General features: G+C 39.1%; 1 protein-coding gene across 1 annotated transcript in view; it reads right to left on the reverse strand.

Annotated features, from left to right (window-relative positions):
* ESM1 (endothelial cell specific molecule 1) overlaps window positions 1–22,565 on the reverse strand; it is a 75,627-nt gene that overhangs the window by 5,055 nt on the left and 48,007 nt on the right. Inside the window, exon 10 of the mRNA XM_033085976.1 lies at window positions 2,803–3,472. Within this exon, the coding sequence (XP_032941867.1) occupies window positions 2,803–3,127 (325 nt within the window). The 5' untranslated portion in view covers window positions 3,128–3,472. The remainder of the gene's footprint in view (window positions 1–2,802; window positions 3,473–22,565) is intronic.

Genomic DNA, 22,565 nt, shown 5'->3' on the forward strand with positions numbered 1-22,565 from the left:
GAGATGGAGACTGGGAAAATCCATGTCTAACACATCCTTTGTAAACCAACAAACAGGTGATCACTCCCAGGAGAGGTTTGAAACATCCCAGGAGAAAGGCCTTTATGTTCAGACTGTCCTTGCCAACCCAAGGTACATGGTCACCTTAGGTGGCAAAGTCTGGAGAGTTTCTGATTCACATCCTAAGGGCAGATGAATGACTATTCAGGGCTGGACCAAAGAACCATCTAACCCAGGCTTCCACAACATACTTAAAAAAGGGGACCATAGTAAGCACAAATGATACCTCTCTCCTCATTTTGTCTCTCTTTTTCAGCTATTGGACCTCCTCATGCAGACATAGTTTCTGTACATAAAACACCCCACAATAAAATGATCCTTTTCAGTTTGTCCAGTCTCCTCTTGAATGAATGCAAATTTTAGCTTTGCCATACAGCCTAGGCAATATGAAAATCAAGCAAATGCACTACAGTGTAGCAAACATTTTACAATTCTCTGTGTATCAAATGGATATGCTATTATAAATGAAAAAAGCATTCCCAGAAGATATGTTAGCATATCTAGATCAACACACTCTCCAAGGACACTCTTTGATCTGCTGCTTGTCCACATAAAACAAAAACAAAAACCCACCCAAGTAAAACTGGTCTTGTGTGCACACCATCCCTGTGAGAGAGGCAAAGGGCACACACTACATGGAACATCAATCTGCCTGCTGAAGGCGCTCAGACTGGAGAGATGGGATACAAAGCTGTGCACAACACCACAGGAACAAGTCTGAGCTCAAACCACTTGGCTCTGTGTGGAATAATCCACACAGGTGTGTCACTTTCAGATTTCATGCAACTGAGATCTAAGCAATTTTTTCTTTTAGAAAGTTTTTGTTCATCAGGATCCTGCTGCTAGATAAATTGCAGATAGCTCCCAGTGGTATAATGGAAACAAAGGCACCAAAAAAGTATTTTGCTTCTGGCCGCAATGACATTTCTATTGATCATAGTATGATGTACACTTCTATCTATAAAAGTATCTATAAAACTATTTATAAAAGTATCCCAAAATTGTTCTGGAATATATACTTCCCATTTTAGAAATAAGAAATTGAAGAACAGAGAGTTCAGATCATTTTCCTGAACTTCAAAGTAAATTGGTAACAGGAAACCAGAGAGAATTTAGCCATCCTGCATCTGTCAGTTATTACAAACATGGAAGTTATTAAAATGAGTGAGTGACCTGGTATCATAGCTGCTAATGGGTATATAAAATAACAATATCTGGCTCAGTGCTCCGAGCTGAGATGAAGAAAGAAAAAGAATTCAAAATTGCACCTAAGCACCAATTTACAATTCTAAGTCAAAATATGGCTTTATTGAAATTAATGAGGTTTTTTCCACTGACTGATTGGGAGAAAAACGCAAACGTTTTACTTCACATTTTCTATAGAACATCCAAGATTCAGCTATGGGCATTCAGATCTCAAGTCCCATAATATTTCTTTTTTTCCCATTCAAAGGATGCTATTGCAAAGAAACTCCTGTGAGGAAAGTGAAAGTACACACTAATTCAAAAGAATTTTTAATGAAATTATAGGTAATATCTTGCACTGTGGTAATTTTTAATAAACTAAAGATCAGTGAATTATCTCAGTAAAATATTTTCCTGGTGAGTGCACCAAAGATATTGTCTTTTTGTATAAGTTCTACCCTTTTGCAACCCAAAACTGTTTCGGGTTTCACACTCAACCGTTCACATGAGTTTATTCTATATAAGATAAGTAAGTGTGTGCTGTATGTGAATCAGCCTAAGTGATTTTTGCAGCATCAGGTCCTAAGTCATACTTTAACTGAGTCTATTAATACTCCTGATACGTAACTGCCAAGATATTCCCGCTTTTAAGGAAGTTATTCTAAGACTTATCTATATCTACTTACTGAAGTGGTGCACAAACACAGCAAAACCCACTGCATTCATGCTTTGCAAACTCTATTTTAAAAATAGTTTATTTTTTTTTAAATTCACCCTACTTCTTATATAATATAAAACCTTGTCATCTTTTAAAGATTTCCCTGATTAAATGGAATAAGAATAACTCCTAAATGAAAAATGTCATTATAGCCTTTGACTAAGGAAATCAGCATGCAACATACCTGGAATAAACTGAAAGTAGTGCCTGCCTGCTCATGTCACAGTCAGCTTCTGTTCTGTTATTGCAACATTTCAGGTAGGAGGGTTTCTGTTTGCCTCCCCTCACCACATCCCTAGGATGACTGAGCACCTCAAAGGTAGGACTAAATTAAACAGGACAAAGTCTGCAAGCACTCAGGCAGTGCCTTCTCTGTCCCCCAGACCCCAGGGTGACCACCTGGTCCCTGGGCAGGCAGCCGGCAGTGCAGAGGGAGCATCACCCCCAGGAGTGTGCAGCTGCCACAGGGATCCTGAGGCAAGGCAGGACTTGCAGGTTTAAAGCCTTTATAATATATAGAAAGTCACCCACCAATTCAACAGAAAAAACAGGACTGGTCCCTGGGTCTCTCAAGCCCCAGTAAAAAATCTCATCTCCAAGCATACCCCATCTGTATTTCCTCACACATGTCTCCAGGTGTTACCAATATCCTCACATTAATAAACCTGCCCCACTACATGTAATGCCTTCTAATGACAGTTGGTATTTTTTCCCTTTTTTCTTGGTTAAGGGATGAGCTGGAAAAATTCCATTTTAGACCTTTCAAGCAAGAGGCAAACTCTGCACGTATGTTGCTGTCAAATTGCCACAGTGGGTGCATACAAAGTGAATATCATTACCTTTGCAGATACCAAATTCATCACCAAAGTCATCCTCCTCAGTGTAAAACTGGCACTTCAGCCCAGGACCACACTTGACACCATCCATACCCGAGACAGTACGATAGCAAGTCTCCCCCAGAGCAGCTGCACACACTCTGCAGCAGCCACAGTCATCCAGCACTGTGCGCTTGCAGCGCGCAGTACTTTTGCATGCGTTACTGTCACAAGGATCGGGGCAATCTACTGCGTATTTCGCACTCCAGGCAGCTCCAGCGTGCACGGGCATCAGGAGGAGTGTGAGCAACAAGAAGCCTTTCATATCTTGCAGGGGTAAATGCTCCATCCCAGAGAGCAGGTCTCAGTGCTCAGCCTGCTGGTGCCTCTTGCCGAGGGAAGTAGCAGTACAGAATCCAAAGTGGTAGCTGCACACATCAGCCTACAAGTTTATGAGCTTTATAAAGTGTGTTGCCCACATGTTTCACCGTCGTCAGCTTCCTCAATCCGGCAGCGCTGCTCCTGCCAGCCTCCCTTGTTTCAGTTTATGAAATCCAGGATGAAGGTTGGATTAGCACTCTGCTGCCATCCAGGAATTGAAAAGCCTGAGCTGATGTAATCTGTTATGTTTAGTTGGTTGTTTTGCATGAGGACTAAAAACTCTCTCACATCCGTTTCAAATGCTCAAGGACGTCTGCCAAGAGTAAAAAAAAAAAAAAGGTAAAAAAACAATCAACCCCGAGGAGGTTGCATACCTTCCTGTAGGACAGGGATTGCTCTGACGCTGGGCACACTGCTAACAGGAGACCTTGCTATCACAGCTTGTATGGCCAGAAGAAAATCACACTGAATCATCTTACTGCTGAAAGAACGATCTTTAATAGAATAAATCTTTGCCATACTCTTTTAGGGAATGTGGACGGTTATTTTGGGGAATTAAATGAGATCATGTCATTTAATAGCCAAGTTCAGATTTTTCAGTAGATTTTTCTGCCTGCATTTAAACAGTATTTTTAAATCGGTATTTCAGTGAAGGTGAATTAAACATTTCACTCAAAGATTACTGCTAGAACTAAAAACTGGTCAGACAAAACCTATCGTTTTGTGGGATCTTCCACAGGAAGTTCAGGAGAATGAGCAATGTGTTGCCCCAGCTTCACTACCAAAGGGGAAATCCCCATCCATCATCAACACTGTCTGCACAGCGTTAACAAAATCCAGGGGGCTGATTCTTCTCCTTTTACACCACTTCTATTCTGACTAACTCTGTGGGATGCTCTGATGTTACTCTTCAATGAAATCAATGTAAATAAACAGATAACAAATCTGTTTCCCCTGTCTCCCCTCTTAGACTTTATTTATCCTGCCAGAGGTTTGACAAGAAACAGCAAACAAGTGCAGTCCAGTGAAACTGATGAGCCACTGGAGAGATGAAAATTTCTGGACTAAAAAAAATCTACAGGAAAGGGAAAAAGGAATAAAGCTAGCCATAAATAAACCTCTGAATACCAAAAGTTGTTGCCAGTGAAATTAGTGGGAACCAAAGCAAACTGAACTGTGTATGGCCAGTGTGTCACTTGGGAATCCTGTGTCTCAAGTGGGCTAAGGACACTGCCAGTAGGCTGCCAAATAAAACAAAGGACTAGACTAGAAATACAGGAGAGCAGGAAAGCTTTTTCTTCATTGATGCAAATGTGAATTGATAAACCCAAAACCAAAACGTTTATCTCTTCTGTCTTGTAAAGATGGGGTAAACCAGCATAGTATATGTTGCATTTGGGTAAGGGGAGGACAGAGGAGGGGGGTGCCTAGTATATTTAACATTTATCAAAAGTCAATGTAAAAAAAAAGGTAAAAAAAATAAAAGGGTTAGATTGAGGTCTTATATAAACCAAGGAAGTATTATTGGTAAGCATGAGCTGAGAGCAATTAGCTCAATTAGTACTAGACAGCTTCACCTTCAAAATACAAAGCAACTATACGCTAAGAAGTGAAAGAGTACTTCCAAGATGAAAAATTGCAGCTAAAACCAGAGGAGGGACACAAGTTTAAAGTTGTAATGAGGAGCTCAATTAGAAATTGATGTCCTACCACTGACCCCATCCCAACTAAAATATTGCAAAAATCTGTTTTAAAAAAAAACCCCAACAATTTCTTCTGTAGTTCTCAGGTCAGTAGAATAATGTAAACCACTGCCCATGTCTGCTGGCACAGCATCAACTAAAATTGACATTGGTTTATATTAATAGGTCAGGCTGTAAACTGTGGGGCTGAGGAGCCAGTGTAAATCCCACTAGGCAGTCCCTCATTGGGAGAGAGATGCTAAGTTCAATCAGAGAATCAAGGAGCACGGCTGAGGCCTGCAACCCTCTCAATACCCAGACGAGATCTGCTCCTAAGGGTGAAAGAGACAAAAAAAGAGCTTTGCACACTTGGTGCACGAGACTTCACAAGTCTGCAGCAAAAAGGAGCAGGAAGGCTCTCCCTTAATTCACACCTGCACTTAAAACTCATACCTGCTTGTTCACTCACAGAAGATAACAGATTATAGTGTTTAGTGTGCAGACCCATCCACACATAGACATTTATACCTGGTAGTAACTACCAGCTGGTAAAATCCTATTCTGTAAATATTAATAGGAAATGCTCCTTATCTAATACACCAAATGAGATCTGAAAGAGCTACATTTCACGTTTGGGTTTCTCACAGGAAAAATGTCCTAGAGAGATGATAAATAAAAAAATTACACACAGATGTGGTGAGGAAAAGGAATCATAAAAAGAATCAGCACACTCCCCTAGCAACTAGCCAATATTACTTGGAATAAGATGGAAACTGTATCCTATGCTTGGAGCAAGAAGCCAAAGTAAATTATTACAATGGATTAAAAAAATACATGTAATGGAAGAAAACAATATGAACAGATAAATGTCTGATTATGCATGAGTCTCATAGAGGAAATAAGGATACTACAATCTTACACACTGTCCATTGATTAAATAGTGAGATAAATCCAATGTTACTCTCTCTCTTTATAATGTTTCGCTGCTGTTTAACCTGTTGAATCCATTAAGCTTTCCTTTCCAGTGAAAAGTAAAACCTGTAAAACCCTGAACTAAGCTCTTCCATGAAAATTGATGCAGTGGGAATTAATAAAGCTTTCTCAGATATCAACAGCAGAAAATTTGCCACCATTATTTAACTTGTGGTATAAATATATTTCAAAGGTGGAAGATTTTCTGAATCAGATCAGAGGTTTTTTTCCAAATTTACAGCATAAATTGTCTTTTTGCCAGCTTACATCATAATTACATCACCATATATAATGTTTGGCACTCCTTCTAGAAGCAGAAAAGGTTTCAATCCTCAGGTTCCATGCTTTACAGGGAACCAACAATCTAATACCAGTGAGTTGTGTTTCCAGCTGAATACTTCTGAGAACCATTTTTCCAGCTCTTTTGTAAATAACCTATTTCTCAAGCAAAAGCAGCCTGCGAGTTGGTCTTGAGGTTGTATTTATGCCATCTAAAAAGTCTGATCCACTCGTTAAAAATCCCCATGAAATGGCAAACACTATGGTAGATGATCAGTCTGTATTGGTATATGGGCACAGTCTCCTCACTAGGTCAATTTGTTCATTTTACTCTTTAGATTCCCCTTCACTCTTCTGAACTTGAGCAGTCTGGCCACTGTTACTATCCAGTCTTTTAAATGCATAAAGTTGGGGATAAGCAGGAAGCATTAACATCTCTTTAAACATAGGAAAATATTTAATGCATGACCCTTGTTGCTCATTTTCAAAAGACAGTCCCTAAACTAAAAATATGTTACCACACATTCCTGAACAATCCAACCTTTTCCTAGGCTTCCTTTTCAAAAAACTGTAAGCACAATGCTATATGAGAAACAAAAATTCAAAGAGAAACACCAAAAGGAAGCTGAGCTGCAAAGTCCAAAATGAAAAGCCAGAAATAGGAAGTAAGAGATAAGAATCAAGAAAGTGAGATAGCAGCAAGGACTCCCCTTTGTATGATTTCTTTTCTTGTATCTTTTCAATGAATTGCTAATTATTCTTTGTTTCAGCTGTAACATAGCAACTCCACTCTGGTAAAAATAGATGCTTTGGGATATTTCCTACTTTCTGAAGCAAGTGAGGTTTACATGCTTTCTCCAGGCAGACCAGGTGCTATGCAGAGAACAAACTGCAGGGTAGGCACAAACTGCAGGAGCTACCATAGAAATGACTGGATATGCTGGGTTACCTGCAGAGAGCCTCAGGAGTGAGAGCCACAGCTTCTTTGAAGCACAGCAAAATATACTTGCCTGTATGTCCACACGCAAATATGTGGCATGTTCAGCCTGGGAGCTGCTAGCCAAACCTACTTCACATGATTTACGCGTCGAAATACATTTGCCATTGGAATGGAGCCGGACTGTGTCAGGTCTGTGCTGCTTACTGAGCCCAAGAGGCACAGTCCTGTTCTTCCATGGGCTCCAGCTGGGCTGGCTCTGACTGCAGAACCTCTACCCTGGGTCTGCCCTTCCCAGAACAGGTATTCCCAGGGATTTTACAATCACCATAATAATCTGCACTGTAGAATTCTCTGACTTTCTCTCAATTCAGTTATGAATCAAGCCAAACAGTTCTTCTATGGTTGGAAAAGGTGTTCAAGAGGCAAAAAAAAGTCACAGAGTGGTGTAAAAGTTCTACTACATGGCAGCAAGGGTCGATTTTTTCCATGCCAGGCAAGTCTGGGTTTGTCATACGTGATAAATACACAGTTGATTTAAACGGGGAAACATGATGAAAAAATATGTTGTCATTCTGTTATGCTGAAAACTTTTTTAATGATTTCAAGACATCTACATTTCTAGAGGAAGAAAGGTGTTTCAGTGCCCAAGACTTCCAAGATCTATACCAGGGGATTTCTAAACAGTACAAGAAAGTCACATACTTTTTCTTCAGAAAATTTGCTTCTCTGAATTCAATGACTGGTTACCCGCAGCCCAAAACTCTGCCTTCAGATACACCTGTCTTAGCAATACTTTTGTCAGGAGCTATTTCTTTTGTGACACTTCTTGGTTCTAGAAATTTTAATCACCCTAGGTAAGTCATATGTACACCTAGGGAGAAAAAAAGTCCATCTGAATAAAAAAACATCTTTTCAGGACTGATCATCAAATATTCTGTTTCTTTACCAATATAAAAACCCAAGATGCAAATGATGGTTCTTTGCATGTTCTGCTTAGAGGGTCAGGTGTCCATATAGTTAACAGCTTTAATGCTGGAATAATGGGGTTATTTCTTCCTTCACTGTTTGACATAGTTATCTGATGTAGGAACACACACTCATTTCTTTATTGTCATGAGGCCTCTACTCTCAGTAGCTCTCTGCAGAACTAAAATAAAATATATTAGAATTTGAAAGAGCATTTTCATCAGTTTTTTCGAGACATAAACAATAACACAACAAGTCAGTAAAATTACAAATACCGTATGCTATTTGTATGGTATCATCTTTTCTCTACGCAATCCAAATGTGATTATACACGGATTCTACCAGTCCCTGATAAGTAAGCCAAATTCCCATTGAATAGATTTTATTTTCTTGGTACCTGTGCAGAATCTGAAAGTTCACTGTTTGGTTTTCAACTCCTAGTTATAAATACTTGAATCAAATTTTTAGGATAAGGATATTTTTGCTTCCAACCCAAGTTGATTTTGCTCTTTGTTTTTTGAGATTAAAAAATTGATAACTCAATAGACCTTTGTGGGAATAGGACCATATCCTAAGTATTAATGTGATTTCTACTTTTCTGTACTAAAACACGTCTTTTGAAACTTTGTTGCAGTTAAATAGTGCTATTTCTTACAACATTTCTGCAAATGTTTTAGCCATGCTTTATATATAGTTTTGACTTGACTGAGTAGTTATTTCCTGTAATGAATCACAAACCTATTAAAAGACCATTATCTTCTTGTGTTCCATGTGTTCTAAGTAAATCTGTGATCATATGTGTGAAATGTTGAGTTGGGTAAGTTAGGGTTAGGTGTCTTCATGAGCTAATGCTTCCATGTATTCTTTGCAATATAGCCAGGACAATTTCCGTAGTCAAGAAAAGTCAATTTGTAGTAATTGACTTAGATAAGTAAGCATATCAAATCTTTATCGCTCATCACTTTTTTTAAGGAGAAATCTCTCCCTTTCAAAAGTGCTCATCTTTGGAACAGCGAAGTTTTCCAGAACAATCAAGTGATCCCAGAAAGGCTGGAGGAGGACTTCTGCACTTCCTAAGTAACACAAATTCAGGGAAGAACCAGGCAAGGTCTGAAAGGAGTAAGGACATCAGTGGGAACCGTTATTCAGATTTTTTCCAGTGTTACAAATACTTTCTTTCCTTGGGATGAGTGGCTGTTTTGTTCTTACTTCTCTCTGCCACACAATCTCTCTGGCTCAGCCTTAGTCCTCATTATACTGTTTTTCTCTCTCATGATACTCTACTTTCTCTCTAATCTATGTGCAAGTTTGCTTATGCTACTTACAAAAAGCACCCTAAATATAAGGCTATATTCCTTTATTCCACCTTTATTACTTTCTCTTGTTCAGTCCTCAGACTTCTTCCGTCTTGTTTATCCCAGTTAAAGCCTCAGAGATATTGTGCACTGGAGCAAAGCCTTGTTAAGGGAGACTTTTGGCAGCTGGTCCTCAGGCATTTCTGTGCTATATTAATTGGTATCTTCTACTTTGGTGAACAGGTTTGGAAAGAAAATGAGTTAATATCTTGGTTTCCATGAAAAGATACATCAGTCAAGGTCTTCAAGAACAATGCAATTGAAGGGACCTAACACAGGACCATTTGTTTCCCCAGTGTGGCAAAAGGATTTTCATGCACATAGTACATACATCCTTTTTTCTTTGCTCCATAATCATACAGCTCTGTTTGCAAGTGTTTTTTTCCTTTCCCTGGGGCACACATATTGTGGATAAATGCTGACCCAATGACATAAGTGCTGTGTCACTCATTTCAGCAGGATCAGGATTTCACATGATGCTTTCAATGTTGTATGATCCCTGCTGTGTGTTTTTTACTCAAAATATGGAAAGGAATGTTTGCAAACAAGCTCTAATCAGAAAGCAGCGAGGAGTAACAGTTGCATATTGCCTGTGACAAATTTGGTCTCATTAAGAAACAAAACTACTAGAAAGCTTAAAATTATAAGCTATAAACCTAAAAAGAGCCTAATCACTTCCAAATTTATTTTGACATTTATTTCATTATTTTCAGCTTTCTCAATATGTTGCTAAAAGAGATGCAATAACTAGAGATACTACAAGTGCGGGACTCAAAATTGCATTTTTTGTCAGAAATGTGATAATTTATATGCACTTATGTATACTCAGCATATATGAGAATAAAATATAATACACAAGTAGTTGGTTTTTTTTTAATTTGTTCATTGATCAACCTTAGTTATTTGATCAAAACCTGATATTAATTTTCAGTCATTTAACCAAATGCCCAGAAGATTAATTCTTTAAGAAAACTACCTGGGGGGAAAAATATGAGTGAAATACACAAAGCTGGAGCTATCTTTCCAAGCTGTGAATCTGACAGACTGAATATGTGATTTGTCCATAATGGCATATTATTCTTCTCTTTTACTTTATCTTCTGAATTGTAACAGACTGAAGTTGATTTATTTTAGATGCTTCCTTACCATGATAGAATAACTTTTTAAGGCAGAAACATTCCTGAAATAATTAACAATCAAATGCACTTTCTTAGATTATTTATTTAAAACCAGATAGCTGCTACTCAATCCTATGTTTTAATTGTGCCCTGCACTCTATTATAGATCCTTTTCCCAATGCCAGGGGTTGGTCTATAATGTTTTGGACTATGAACTCTGGCTGGGTGCTGGGTATCCCACACAGAAGGTATCTCATCCAGAATGTAAAGAAGCTGCAAAGAGGAAGGTCAGCTGCAGAGAGTTGTTGGCAGTCGGAAACAGCCCCCAAAGCTGTGGTGTACAAGATGTTCCCTCATCTGGATCCCATGAGGCCACTTGGGCCAGAACTGGGCAGAGTACCTTCAGTGCCAACTATAGTGACTTTTTCTGTTTTATAAAGCAAGAAAAGTTTGGGGGTTTTATTTATAAATCATTGGCTGTAAAAACAGTAAGTCTATTTTCAACAATCAGCATAAAGGAAAAGGGGGTTTTATTTGTCTATTGCCTAAGATAAGTGCCTGAAACAGGACTTGGAAACCACTGTCTGTGCAGATGGAAACCCTCTCAAAGTCAGCGGAAACGTTGGTCTGAGCAGACACTGCTCAGGATGGATAAGCTGCAACCAAGGTTCATGAGGAGGGAAAACCACAACCCAGCACTGCTGGTGGAATAACAAATGTTTCTGGAAACTGCTGTCCCAAATATGAGTACCAAAACAGGTAACCATTACTATGATCCTGACTTCAGTAACTGGGTGCAGGAAGGAAAGAGGTCTGGGAGAAAAATAATTTAAATATTGCTTTAGAATTCAGTCTAGCTTTTGCATTTTCTTATAGCCTGCAGGGCTATCACTTTGTTCAGTACTCTCAATATTTCTGCTAAATGAGGCCAAGACCACTCGATAAAATCAACATCATTGCTCCTAAGACAAAAGAGTCTGTTAGAAAGTAAGGTGATTTTTAATGATTCAGGGCTCTGATGTGCAGTCCCTGTAAAATCTCACTGAGGTACTCCCTGGCTGATTGTTGCTGCAGCAGACTCTCATTTCACAGGGCAAGTTAACACAGGGCAGAAATGCCTGAGGACCAGCTGCCAAAAGTCTCCCTTAACAAGGCTTTGCTCCAGTGCACAATGTCTCTGAGGCTTCAACTGGGATAAACAAGATGGAAGAAGTCTGAGGACTGAACAAGAGAAAGTGATAAAGGTGGAATAAAGGAATATAGCCTTATATTTAGGGTGCTTTTTGTGAGTAGCATAAGCAAGTAACAGGGCAAGTAAGCACTCCTGGACAAGCACAACCACTCCACTCCACTGTGGATGTGAAGTTGATAGACCTAGAATCATGAGCACCATAGCACCCTGTATCACCCTTTTCAGCACCCTCATGTTCTGTGTTTTCTTATAGAGCCACACCAAGGAAACTAGGTTAGAACACATCTAATATTGCAGAAAGAAAAGGAACAATACACCAGTATCAGCAAGTTTCCCTACTGTCTTTACCTGTGCAGTATCTTCAGTGATGCATGTAAAACTGTTGCCTCCACGTTATTCTTTTCATCATGATATGGATTGTACATAGGAGAAATTTGTTGACAAGGTCTGGTTGGACCACTCTGAAACACAGGCTCTCTCATAACCACCAGTGAAAGGGAGAAGCGCAAGTTTTTCCACAGTCCTCCATCAGCATGCCCAAAATTCTGAGAATGATTGTGAGCTCAGTGCAAATATTTGTTATATGAGCTCTGCCAAGACCAGTGTCCAGACAGGACTGTGGCCTTTGGCAAGGGATATGCATGTCCAAGATTTTAACCAGTGAAAGCTATGTCACTGTCAATGTGGTCCATTGCCATTTGAATATGTCACAGGTTTTGCACACATATTAATCCAAAGTCCACTCTATTTTCATGCATCTATTTTCAAAACATTTCTGCTTTTCTCTGGTATCAATTTTCTGATATTCCTTCTGAGCTGAAAGAATATCTGTTACAGTTTTTGTTGTAACACCTTGAGACAGACTGACCAGTGCATCCTAATAGGTAACATCCTCTAGATTGTTTCAAGATAACCTCAACCAACAACCAACAACCATGTACCATTTTTCCATTTAAATGGAAATATTAGAATCATAGAATCATTTGGATTGGAAAGGGCCTTAAATATCATCTGTTCCAACTCCTCTGCCGTGAACAGGGACACCTTCCCACTAGATGACATTGCTCTAAACTCCACCCAACCTGACCTTGAACAATTCCAGGAACAGGGCAACCACAACTTCTGGGCAACCAGTTCCAGATCCAGTGACTATCCTCTGAGTAAAGAATTTCTTCCCAACATCTCATATAAACCTACTCTCTCTCAGTTTGAAGTCATTCTCCCTTGTTCTACAGGCTCTTCTAACAAGTTCCTCCACGTCTTTCTTGTAGTCTTCCTGTGGGTACTGGAAGGCAGCAATTAGGTGACCCCAAAACCTTCTCTTCTCCAGGATTCTCCCAGTGTTTCTTCACTGGAGAAGTGCTCCATCCCTCTAATTATCTTCATGATTTTTCTCTGAATGTGTTAATTAATAATTAGTGAAATACTCATGACTATTACTTTTTAGTACAAGTGTGATTAAGAGTGATTTAAGTAATATTTAATTTTTTCATTTACTGATAATGCTACTGTTCTAATTATTCCTATCCTTATTTTCTATGTGACTGCAGAGACGCTCGGTTTTTTTTATTGAAATAAAGATGTAAGACTGTGTTAATAGGGAAAAGTTTCTTGCTTTTTATTAAAAGATGTATTAATAATTCCTAAGAATGAAGTCTCTAAAACTCTATTTTTCATATATTAAATCTAATATATGCCTTCTTAAGTTGCTAAGGTGTATAAGCTCCTATTGTATTATTATAGAAGGACTTTTTTAAAATAAAATATTTTTGCTCATCTTTCTGTGGTTCCTTGCTTTGGAAAAAACTTATGCCACCTTGAATTGAATTGCAATTAAATTAAGCCTATTTGTAATCTCTTATACATAAATTATGAAATGGATAAGTCAATCTAAAAAGAGCTCATTCAGATTATTGTGGGGTTATAAGCATACTGGGATAGAAATGTCTGAACCAGCTGCCAGGTCCCTAATGACATTAGGATGCATTTTTGAAACTAGCAATCTGTAATGAAAAGATGTAGCAGATTACTTGCTGTAATTTGTCTGAGTATGATGAACTGGTTTATTCAGCATTTGAAAGAGTCTTCTGATTTTATTTCTATTTGGCAAATATTGAAGAACATTATCTTGAAAATCTGATGGCTGGTTTTGTTTTAATTCTGTTTTCTGAATGTTTCTTCCTGATGCCAGATTGCATTGCCCAAAAGGAAGGTTATTTTTACAGCTTGCTAGATAGCAGGCAGTCCTGTAGTCAGAAGATAAAACAAAGACTGACTAGAAGCTGTGGAGTCCATGCTTCAAACATACCACCACATTTCCAGGAAACAACAGTTGTTGACAAAAGATAATCACACTATCACACTTTCTGTACTGAGAAATAGAAGCTTGTTTAAAAAAATAATTAACAAAAAATTGAACATGCAGTGCATTAGATGTACAGCCAAAAACTACTGCTAAACATCAGGCACTACTGACCAGCACGAGTAGTATGAACCTAAGGATTCAGCCTGACTGGCATCTGCACCCCAGAGTGATGTGTATGAGCTGTCAGTCCGCTGTCATGGATAGAGGCAAGGGCTGTGTGTTAGTTCTGCGTGCTCTGCTCGGTGCCACATCACGTCAGCACCATTTGTCACCTCGTTGAACAGCCTGGCCAGCCTTGCGGGCTCCTCTCTGTGCCCAATCCTGACTATGTGACAGGCAACAAGCAAGACAGACCTCTCAGAAAATAATCCTTAAGAAATATTACTTACCTGGAAGACCTCAGTAAAAACAGATATAGGGGCAGAAGTGTGGCAGAGAAGTCAGCTCTGACAGATGAAGCTGAGAAGTGTGAGCATAGACAGGAGCACAGACCTAGCCAAGGGCAGAAGGATTCCTGAGGCAGGATCCCTTAATCCACTCATAAGTTTCCAGTAAAGATAAAAATAGCACAGGAGAGCTGGTCTGGTAGAAGAAGCCAATGTTTAGGAACTGGGAGGTGCTAGAGATTAGTGTTAAAGCACATTGGGTTAAAAATACAAGACTAAATTTCTGTCACAGAGAGAAAGTGGGATTGCAAATGCTGTGTTAGTATCTTTAGTAAACTCTGCCACAAACTGTTGAAAATTACCTCTTCTCAATCTGATAAAGAACGTGTTTCCAGTTTAATTTTCTCAGGCTTTGTTGATGTCTGTCATTGCAAAACTGTAACATGCATGGAGCTACTCTCTGTGGCTTCCCTGCTTTGACCTGAGAACCAGCCCAGTAGTACTTTTAGTAGTGAATGAGACCTGTGGTCACCTCCTTTTCCTAGACCTTTCTTTTACCCATCTCCAGCTGCAGTTATCCTTCCACCATGTATTTTCAGAGGTGCTAACGAAACGCAGAACTGTGGGACACTTTGCAGGGCTCCTGCCACTCTCCCTGTCCCTAAGTGCCCCTCCCTACATGGAGAGGTGGGAGGGCAGCCACTCTCTCAAGTATTTCAAAGATAGAAAAAACTTCCCTCCTATTACACAGGGAGGGAATAAAGCCTCAGGGTGGACAGAAATTGAGTTAAGGCTGCTGCTTGCTAATTATTGCTGAGGGAGGGGCTGCTGCCTGGGGCTGAGATGGGTTCTGGTGAGTGGGAGGGAGCCACAGGGCTGGGCAGGGGCAGTCAGGCCTAGCAGTAACACCCTTCCACATGCTCCATCACCCATAAACTGGAAAAAGATGGCATGAACAAAGTAATTGGAGGAGATCACACACAGCAGGCCCAGCCTCTGAACTGTAATGGGTTCCAGATTCTATCACTCACTTTTTTCCATCAGTGACAGAGACAGCCACTGTTCACAAGAGTGAAGGAGTGAAAGTCTTGCCTTTGCCAAGTTAAACACCAATTGGTGGCCATTGGGCTGCATGGTGTCAAAAGTCTCCTGTCATTTATCTCACAAAGTGAAGAGGGACTAATTTGTGTTGCAACATCCTCCAAGACCCCCAGCTGTAAAGTGGGAACAATGGTACATTATTCTTTCCACTTCTATATATTGTTTGCTTTTTTCCCTCAGTTTTTCACAGTTCTCTCTGTATTCCAGTACTGAGCCAAGTCCCCCTGACATCTTCTAAGGTCTTCCTTCCCACAACCTTGAACAAGAACTTGATCTAAGCCCCCAAACACCACAGTGGCAGGTCTTATTGCACTATGGACAATGACCAACCCATTTTGTGGTGTTTGGTTGCTTCTTTCCCACGTATATATCCTCTATAAGCTTGTTCTGCTCAGCTCATAAATGTGACACAGCTCCTGGTCACTAATCAAGGCCAGTAGGTAATCACGCTGGAGTTATTCATTCATGCCTCTGCAACATCCCAAAGTTTACATTATTTGGTACATGTTAGTGCAATAAGCAATAAGCACAGAACCAGAGAAACCCTGCAGATGGTTACTTCAAAAATGTTAGTTACAAAAGACTTAGAAAATATTTGAAAGATAATGGAGTACAGCAAGCTGGCCATAGATTTCTTCAAAAACACATCAGGTTCTTCTGTTACTAGAAGTCCATGGAAATCCATAGCCAGAGTCCTGTTTGTTTTGGCAGGTGTTAGATAAAGAGCTGTGTTAAATAATTACATCTATTACAATCAATATTTATACTTGTTGAGCAAAATATTAACTGAAAGAATGAGATTATGAACCAAGCTGGGAGATTATTTTTTATTTGATCAACAAAACAAAACAAAACACAAAAAAATAAAACCAACAAAAGCAACAAACCAAACACCTCCCCAAAAATAAACCCCATGCACGACTCAAAAACAAAAACAAAACAAACAAACAAAAAAATCAAAATCTAGGGGGAAAAGACAGACATTATTTTTATTTCTATGTTTGTGTCTTTATAATGAAGACTAATTGGAAAACTGTTTCTCTCTGTTTGATATTTTAACTCTTTGAAATTGAATTTAGATAAATATTCAGTAATGGTAAAATGATGTATTTGGGGTTTAGTAACATCACAGATAAACATTTGAACATTTTGAGCTTTTGTTCTAATTTTTCTCATTCAGCAGACGTCTCATTCACTATCAGTCTGAAACTGAATTTTTGTATAATGTACACGTTAACAAATGTCGCTTTATCCCAGGTGCAATAAATACTTTCCCATCCCAGTAAGAAGTACAGTGGAATCCAATACAAATTGTTTTCTAAGTGGCAGTTTCCAGCTAAAGATTAGTAAAGGTGTTATCTGTACAAATGTGGATATTTTTAACTGTTCATAAAGCTGTGGCAGTGTCAGCAAAGCTGTACAGCTGGGAGGTACATTTCAAAGGTGGTGCACTAAACAGCAGCACTCAGCTCTACAGCACAGTATTTATTAAAGTGCTCTTTACTGTTTCATTGATCTCTGTCACCAGAAATGGTCTTTTTATCCAGTCAATATATTTTTCAGTGAGCAGCATATAAAATCCAGGTATGCTTCTGTTTTCACATTTGTCTCCAAAAGAAGCAATCCCACAGTACTGTCCAGCACAGATTAATGGCCCATCTGAATCTCCCTGGAAGACAAATCAGAAGTAGCTGGCAGTGTGTCCATTTTTCTCCAGAGGAGCATGCAGTGCCACCTGCAGTGCACAAGTATGTTCAGAAATGCTGTCCCTGACCTTTTCCAGCCAATGAAATGGAGCAGTTCCTTTACATCACTTCATGGGAGTTGGGTGAGGAATAAAGAGAGGCTGATTTTCAAACCTGAGGGAGTCTTTGATGCAAATGCTGTGGACCAGCAGAGTGCTATCATAATTCAGTTTCAAAATATATTTTTTATTGTTGGTATTAATTGATTCTCACTTCTTTATCAATTGTCTCTTCTGGATTCAGCACAGAGAACATCAAAAGCAAGAACCAAACAACCCTTTTGGGTGTACAGTTAATTCTGTAATATTCAGGTCTTGACTTCTGGGAAGGATCAGATGATTGAGACCCTAAAAGCTCTGCTTTTTCTCCCATAACTACAGGTGGTGTCTAAGGAAAGCACCAGGGCCAAAGAAATACACCTAAAGTTAACAGATAATCCCAGGTTCAAATTCTGGTCACTGCTTCATTCCCAGTGGCAGGGGAACCATTGTTAAATATACGTCCCCCCTTGGCAACTTTGCTTCTTACCTTGCAAGTATTGCTCAAATATAATTTGCATTTCCCTGTAGTACACAACAGGTTGGTTGTTTTGGGGTCATTGACATAATGTTTATCATAGCTTTTTCTACTGACAGTTTTAAGAGTTGCCTTCCAGAAATATTTTTATGGATTTCCTGGTGATGTGTGTCCCCAGCCAGCCAGTTACCTGGCAGAGAGTGCCAGGTTCAACATCTTCAAAAGAGTCTGACAGAGGCAAAAATTGCATATATTTATTCAGCTTGGCAGTATTCAGCAAAAAAGGGGGGGAAAAAACGAGGAAAAGCAAGGGAAAACTAGGTTTCTTATGCAGAGAGGAAGGAAAGTATCATCTAGTTTCAATTAGCATTTAGTCTCATTTTACCAACACTTCCTTTAAAAATCACTTTTCACTATTTAGGCACAGATCTTGAGCTTAATTACCCCTTTGAAAATTCAAAAAGCTTTCCATAGTAGCAGTACAGCAGTTTCCCATCTATGGCAGAGGTAGTGAGTTCAAGACCAGCTTTCCATTGGATACAATGGGAAATGTAAAACCTACAAGGGCATTAGGATGTTGGATTTATGCCCTGTTCACAAACCTAACTTGCCACTAAACTTTGGTGTTGGAATCAGATTCTGGTGCTCGACTGGCAGAAAAGTCTCAAAGCACAGTGCAATGTTTACATGAAAGATGTAAACAAAAGCTATAAGGAATTAGACACGGAAGCAGCATCACTGAGGAGCAATCATGTCTCAGTCTATTCAGACTGACAATTTTTGCTCTGAGAAATACTAAAGGGGTCAAATGATTCAAACCGTCTGTGTTTTGTTAGCCTGTGCTTAAGAGATCCGCCTACAGCAGAGGTCAGTTAAAGCATGTAAATCAAAACACAGCCAAACTCTGACATACATCCTCAGTGTGCTTGGTAAGGTCCCACAGCTACTGAACAGACATTTTCAGTCCTGCACCATGATTCATTTCAAAGGGTGCTGTGCAGTTCTCAGTAAACTATTCTGGCTTTATACCTTTCAAAAAATGCACTCCAACAAATGAAAAATTTATTTAAAAAAAAAAATCTTTGCAGTTATTGTTGTCAGTGCTGCTGAAAAGTTCCAAAGATGAAAAGCTTATTCCAAGCCATTTAATACTCCATTACTGCAGAAGTGTAGAGATAGGAGGCAAGTTCTGGTGCTAGTGCTATCCCTGCTTTTGTGTCAAATTCAAAGGATTTTATGGTATCCATATCATTCTGGAAAGGAGTTGTGATTTTCAGCTCTAGAAATATTACCCCTAGTGATCCATTTTGGTTTTGTGTTCACAGATATCCTGGTGCTCCTGACAAGGGGCCACAGGAGAAGCCAGTGAGATGAGCTTGGTCTACATTGACAATGAAGCAGATGTAGAAGGCTCACCAACATCTGGGGGAAGGAATTCCTCAGAGATGGGCGGTGATCAGGTACTTGAGTCACAGATGCCTGTAAGTGTTCCAGCTAGCAGAGGAAGGGACATGGTTACCTTCCTCCCTGTGTCATTGCCATGCCAAACTGGTGAAGCCATCTAAATACCAAAAACCAGGTTCCAGTCTTAGAATAATGGAATCACAGAATGTTACAGTTAAAAGGGACCTTAAAGATCCTCCAGTCCCAGCTCCTCTGCCATGGGCAGGGGCACCTCCCTGTAAATTCAAATTCTTACAGCGTGCCCCACTTTGGCATCAGATGATACTGTTGGTGAGAACATTTTCCATTTTTCGTTCTGCAATGTTCTGAGCCTCCTCCTATGACCACCTTGTGCTGAGTCTCTATGTCCTATGTTATCCACACTTTCGTTTTACTTAGTTACCCCAGAAAATTATCAGTAAGTTTCATCTCCATTTTTACTTAGTCCAACACAAGCTATAACTCTGAGATAGAGATGCAAGCCAGACTCCCTTCAGCATACATCCCTTCAGCATTGCCTTTGAAAAATTGCTAAAGAATGTGGTTTGTGGTTTGGAGCAGTTGCTGCAGTGAATGGATTAAAAAGGGAATATTAGAGCACAGAATGGGCTTGAAATATCATCCCTACTCACACAGCCAATGATCCTCTGACTTCATCTAGATTAATCCAACCAAAAGTAGACTGTTCTGTCATGTTGTTGAGCTATCTAAACAACTTACACTTCGATATCAAAGAGTAGCCAAAACAATCATCAGCACAATTCCTTTCATAAAAAACCAGCAGCAGGTGAAACAGTTTCTTGTGGAGCATCATATCATTATCAAAGGGAGGCCGGTCAAATTGACAATGAGGAAAGGTTTCCATAATACCAAATATCTGCTGTTCTTTTTCAGCAATGGATGCCCAATGAGCTCCAAGGACAACCCTGTCTTCTAATTAATCTATTCTTTAATTTATAGAAAATGTAGGAAGAGAAAGTCACTACAGGAACTGAGCAACATCTCAGAGGATAATCACAAGACAACACAATAACACTTTATTTTACAACAACGTGATTAAAACATAGAGCAGGAAATCATTCATTTCAATGTTTTGTCATGAGTTTCTTTTTTCCTCTATAAAGTAATGTTTCTTTAGCAAATATAATTTATTGAAATAATTGTATGATAACTGACCTCCTGCGATTTTCAGGGTTTGGAAGGTTTTGGATTAATTTCATGAAATAGCCTCCTGTCTTTATAAGGGGAATTGCTTGCACAAGGATTGCTGCTGCTGATGCCTTTCATTACTCTCTGAAAGGTCTCCTTCGGATTTATGACCCAATCCTTCAAAGGACTGAAACTTTGCTGACATCAGTAGCGTGTCAGAACACACATCAATACTCAACACTTAGCCTGGGCATTATGCATATGGGTAAATGCTAAAGTGAGCATCTTTAATATCAATAAGTTTTTTGTCCTTAATTTTCTAAAAACAGCACATTAAAGAAGAAAGGATGGGTGTTGTCTAACCCAAGACATCCCAGTGATGAATATTTTTAAAAAAGGGAGAATGCTCAAATTCAGAGAGTTATACATTCACTTCCTGCTAATCAACATTAAGAGTTGAGCAGCCAATAAATTCCACCCTGTTTCAAGCTCTAAACGTATCATTAGAAATGTATTTATTATAACATTTTTCTTTCTTCATTTTGCCCTGCTAAACTAAATGCTGCCCAATATGACATAACTAATTTATTTATAAGTGAAAGCTTGTTTGTGAAAATAGCTGCAAAAGCAGCTGAAGTCCAAAATTTTCTCCTTTTGTCTACAAAGAATTTTTAGCACACCCCCTCAGAGAGAATGATATGTCCCTCAATGGTATGTCTCCATTCCATATGGAGATTGATATCGCTCCGTCTCTGTGGCTCTAACAGGTGGTTCACAGGCCACACAGAGATTCATGTTGCTGATTTCATGTTGTTTTGCCTAAGAAGAAAAGTATTTCAGACTTGATTAACATGAGGCCCATTAGTTAGGATATTTCATATGCTCTGCAATTGCACCAGACATAGAACATTGGTGTTTTTGTGTGAGCATTGTAATACAGCTAAGAAAAAGGAAGCCAGACTGGCTCAGCTAGCCCCGGTGATAAAAACTTAAAGTCAGATGAAGCAGTATGCTTTTAGAAACCCAAATCAGTGACCAGAGCACATTCTCCACAGGATCAGAGACAGATAATGCCCTTTCCACTGAACAGCTAACAAATCTGAATTTTTATAAGTGTACCAGATTGGCTATCTCTGACATATTGACTGAAGAATTAGAGACTCCAGATTCCATTTAAAAGTCACTTAATTCCAAAAAGAAAGACTTGTTTTGTTTTGTAAATTTGCAAAACAGAGAATGTTAGGAATGAATATTTCTACCCCTACAACTGATTCAGCTGAAAAATAATAAAAGTCAAACTCAGAGGAAAATAGATTAATTAAAAAGAGGAGCTGTGTCCTCTATTTTAGACTAACTCAGAGTATGAGGCTGACCAACCTGCCCACAACGTGTTTAAGGAGCTCAGATTTGCACAGGTTTATTATAACTTGTTTCTTTTCAGACAGTCAAAATAAGGAAAATTTTCAGAAGTAAAATACAGTTCAGGCAACATTTTAAGAAAAATAGGGCATTTTACTTCCTAATTTGAACAGTAGATGTCCCTCTTACCCTGAGTCAGCTGTTTAACAGCAGAACTGACCTCGGGCATCCCACCCGGGGAAGAGGTGCTTCTGCTCTCATTTAATTTGCCAAAAGGACAAGATTTCTTGTCACAGCCATGAGTGACACCTTGGGTTTATATTCCCGGGTTACTAAAAATGAGAGGAATAGTCTTCCCATCTAATTCAACTTCATCTCTCAGGGTATTTTGAGGCTTAGTTCCAGGCATACAGGCAAGATTTGTTTAAAAAACCTTGGGACATATTCCCTTCTCTAAGACATTGCTGTTTCACATGCATAAAGAATCAATTTTTTCTTTTAACAGCATGCTATTTATGCTGCAGCTTTGATAGGATCTGAATAATGAAGGTAACTCTGCAATGCAGGTTGGTAGTTTATAGCAACTAAAAACAAAATGACAAGTTCTAGGATAATTTTAGTGCGAGAACTGCAGCTTTTAACAACTGATTAAAAACTCGATACTCACCTTTCCTGTCTTACAGGCTTGCATGTCTCACTTCAATGAAGAATTAAAATTGCTGCATATTAAGATATTTACTTACAATGACCTGGTCTCAAAACCCATTGTTTTTCCACAAGAGTTCCTCCACAAAAAACACCTAAATTCTTGTCCCTGATAGCAGCCGTATAAGGCCAG

The sequence above is a fragment of the Catharus ustulatus genome, chromosome Z (assembly GCF_009819885.2).
Source record: "Catharus ustulatus isolate bCatUst1 chromosome Z, bCatUst1.pri.v2, whole genome shotgun sequence".
In the NCBI taxonomy this organism is placed as follows: Eukaryota; Metazoa; Chordata; class Aves; order Passeriformes; family Turdidae; genus Catharus; species Catharus ustulatus.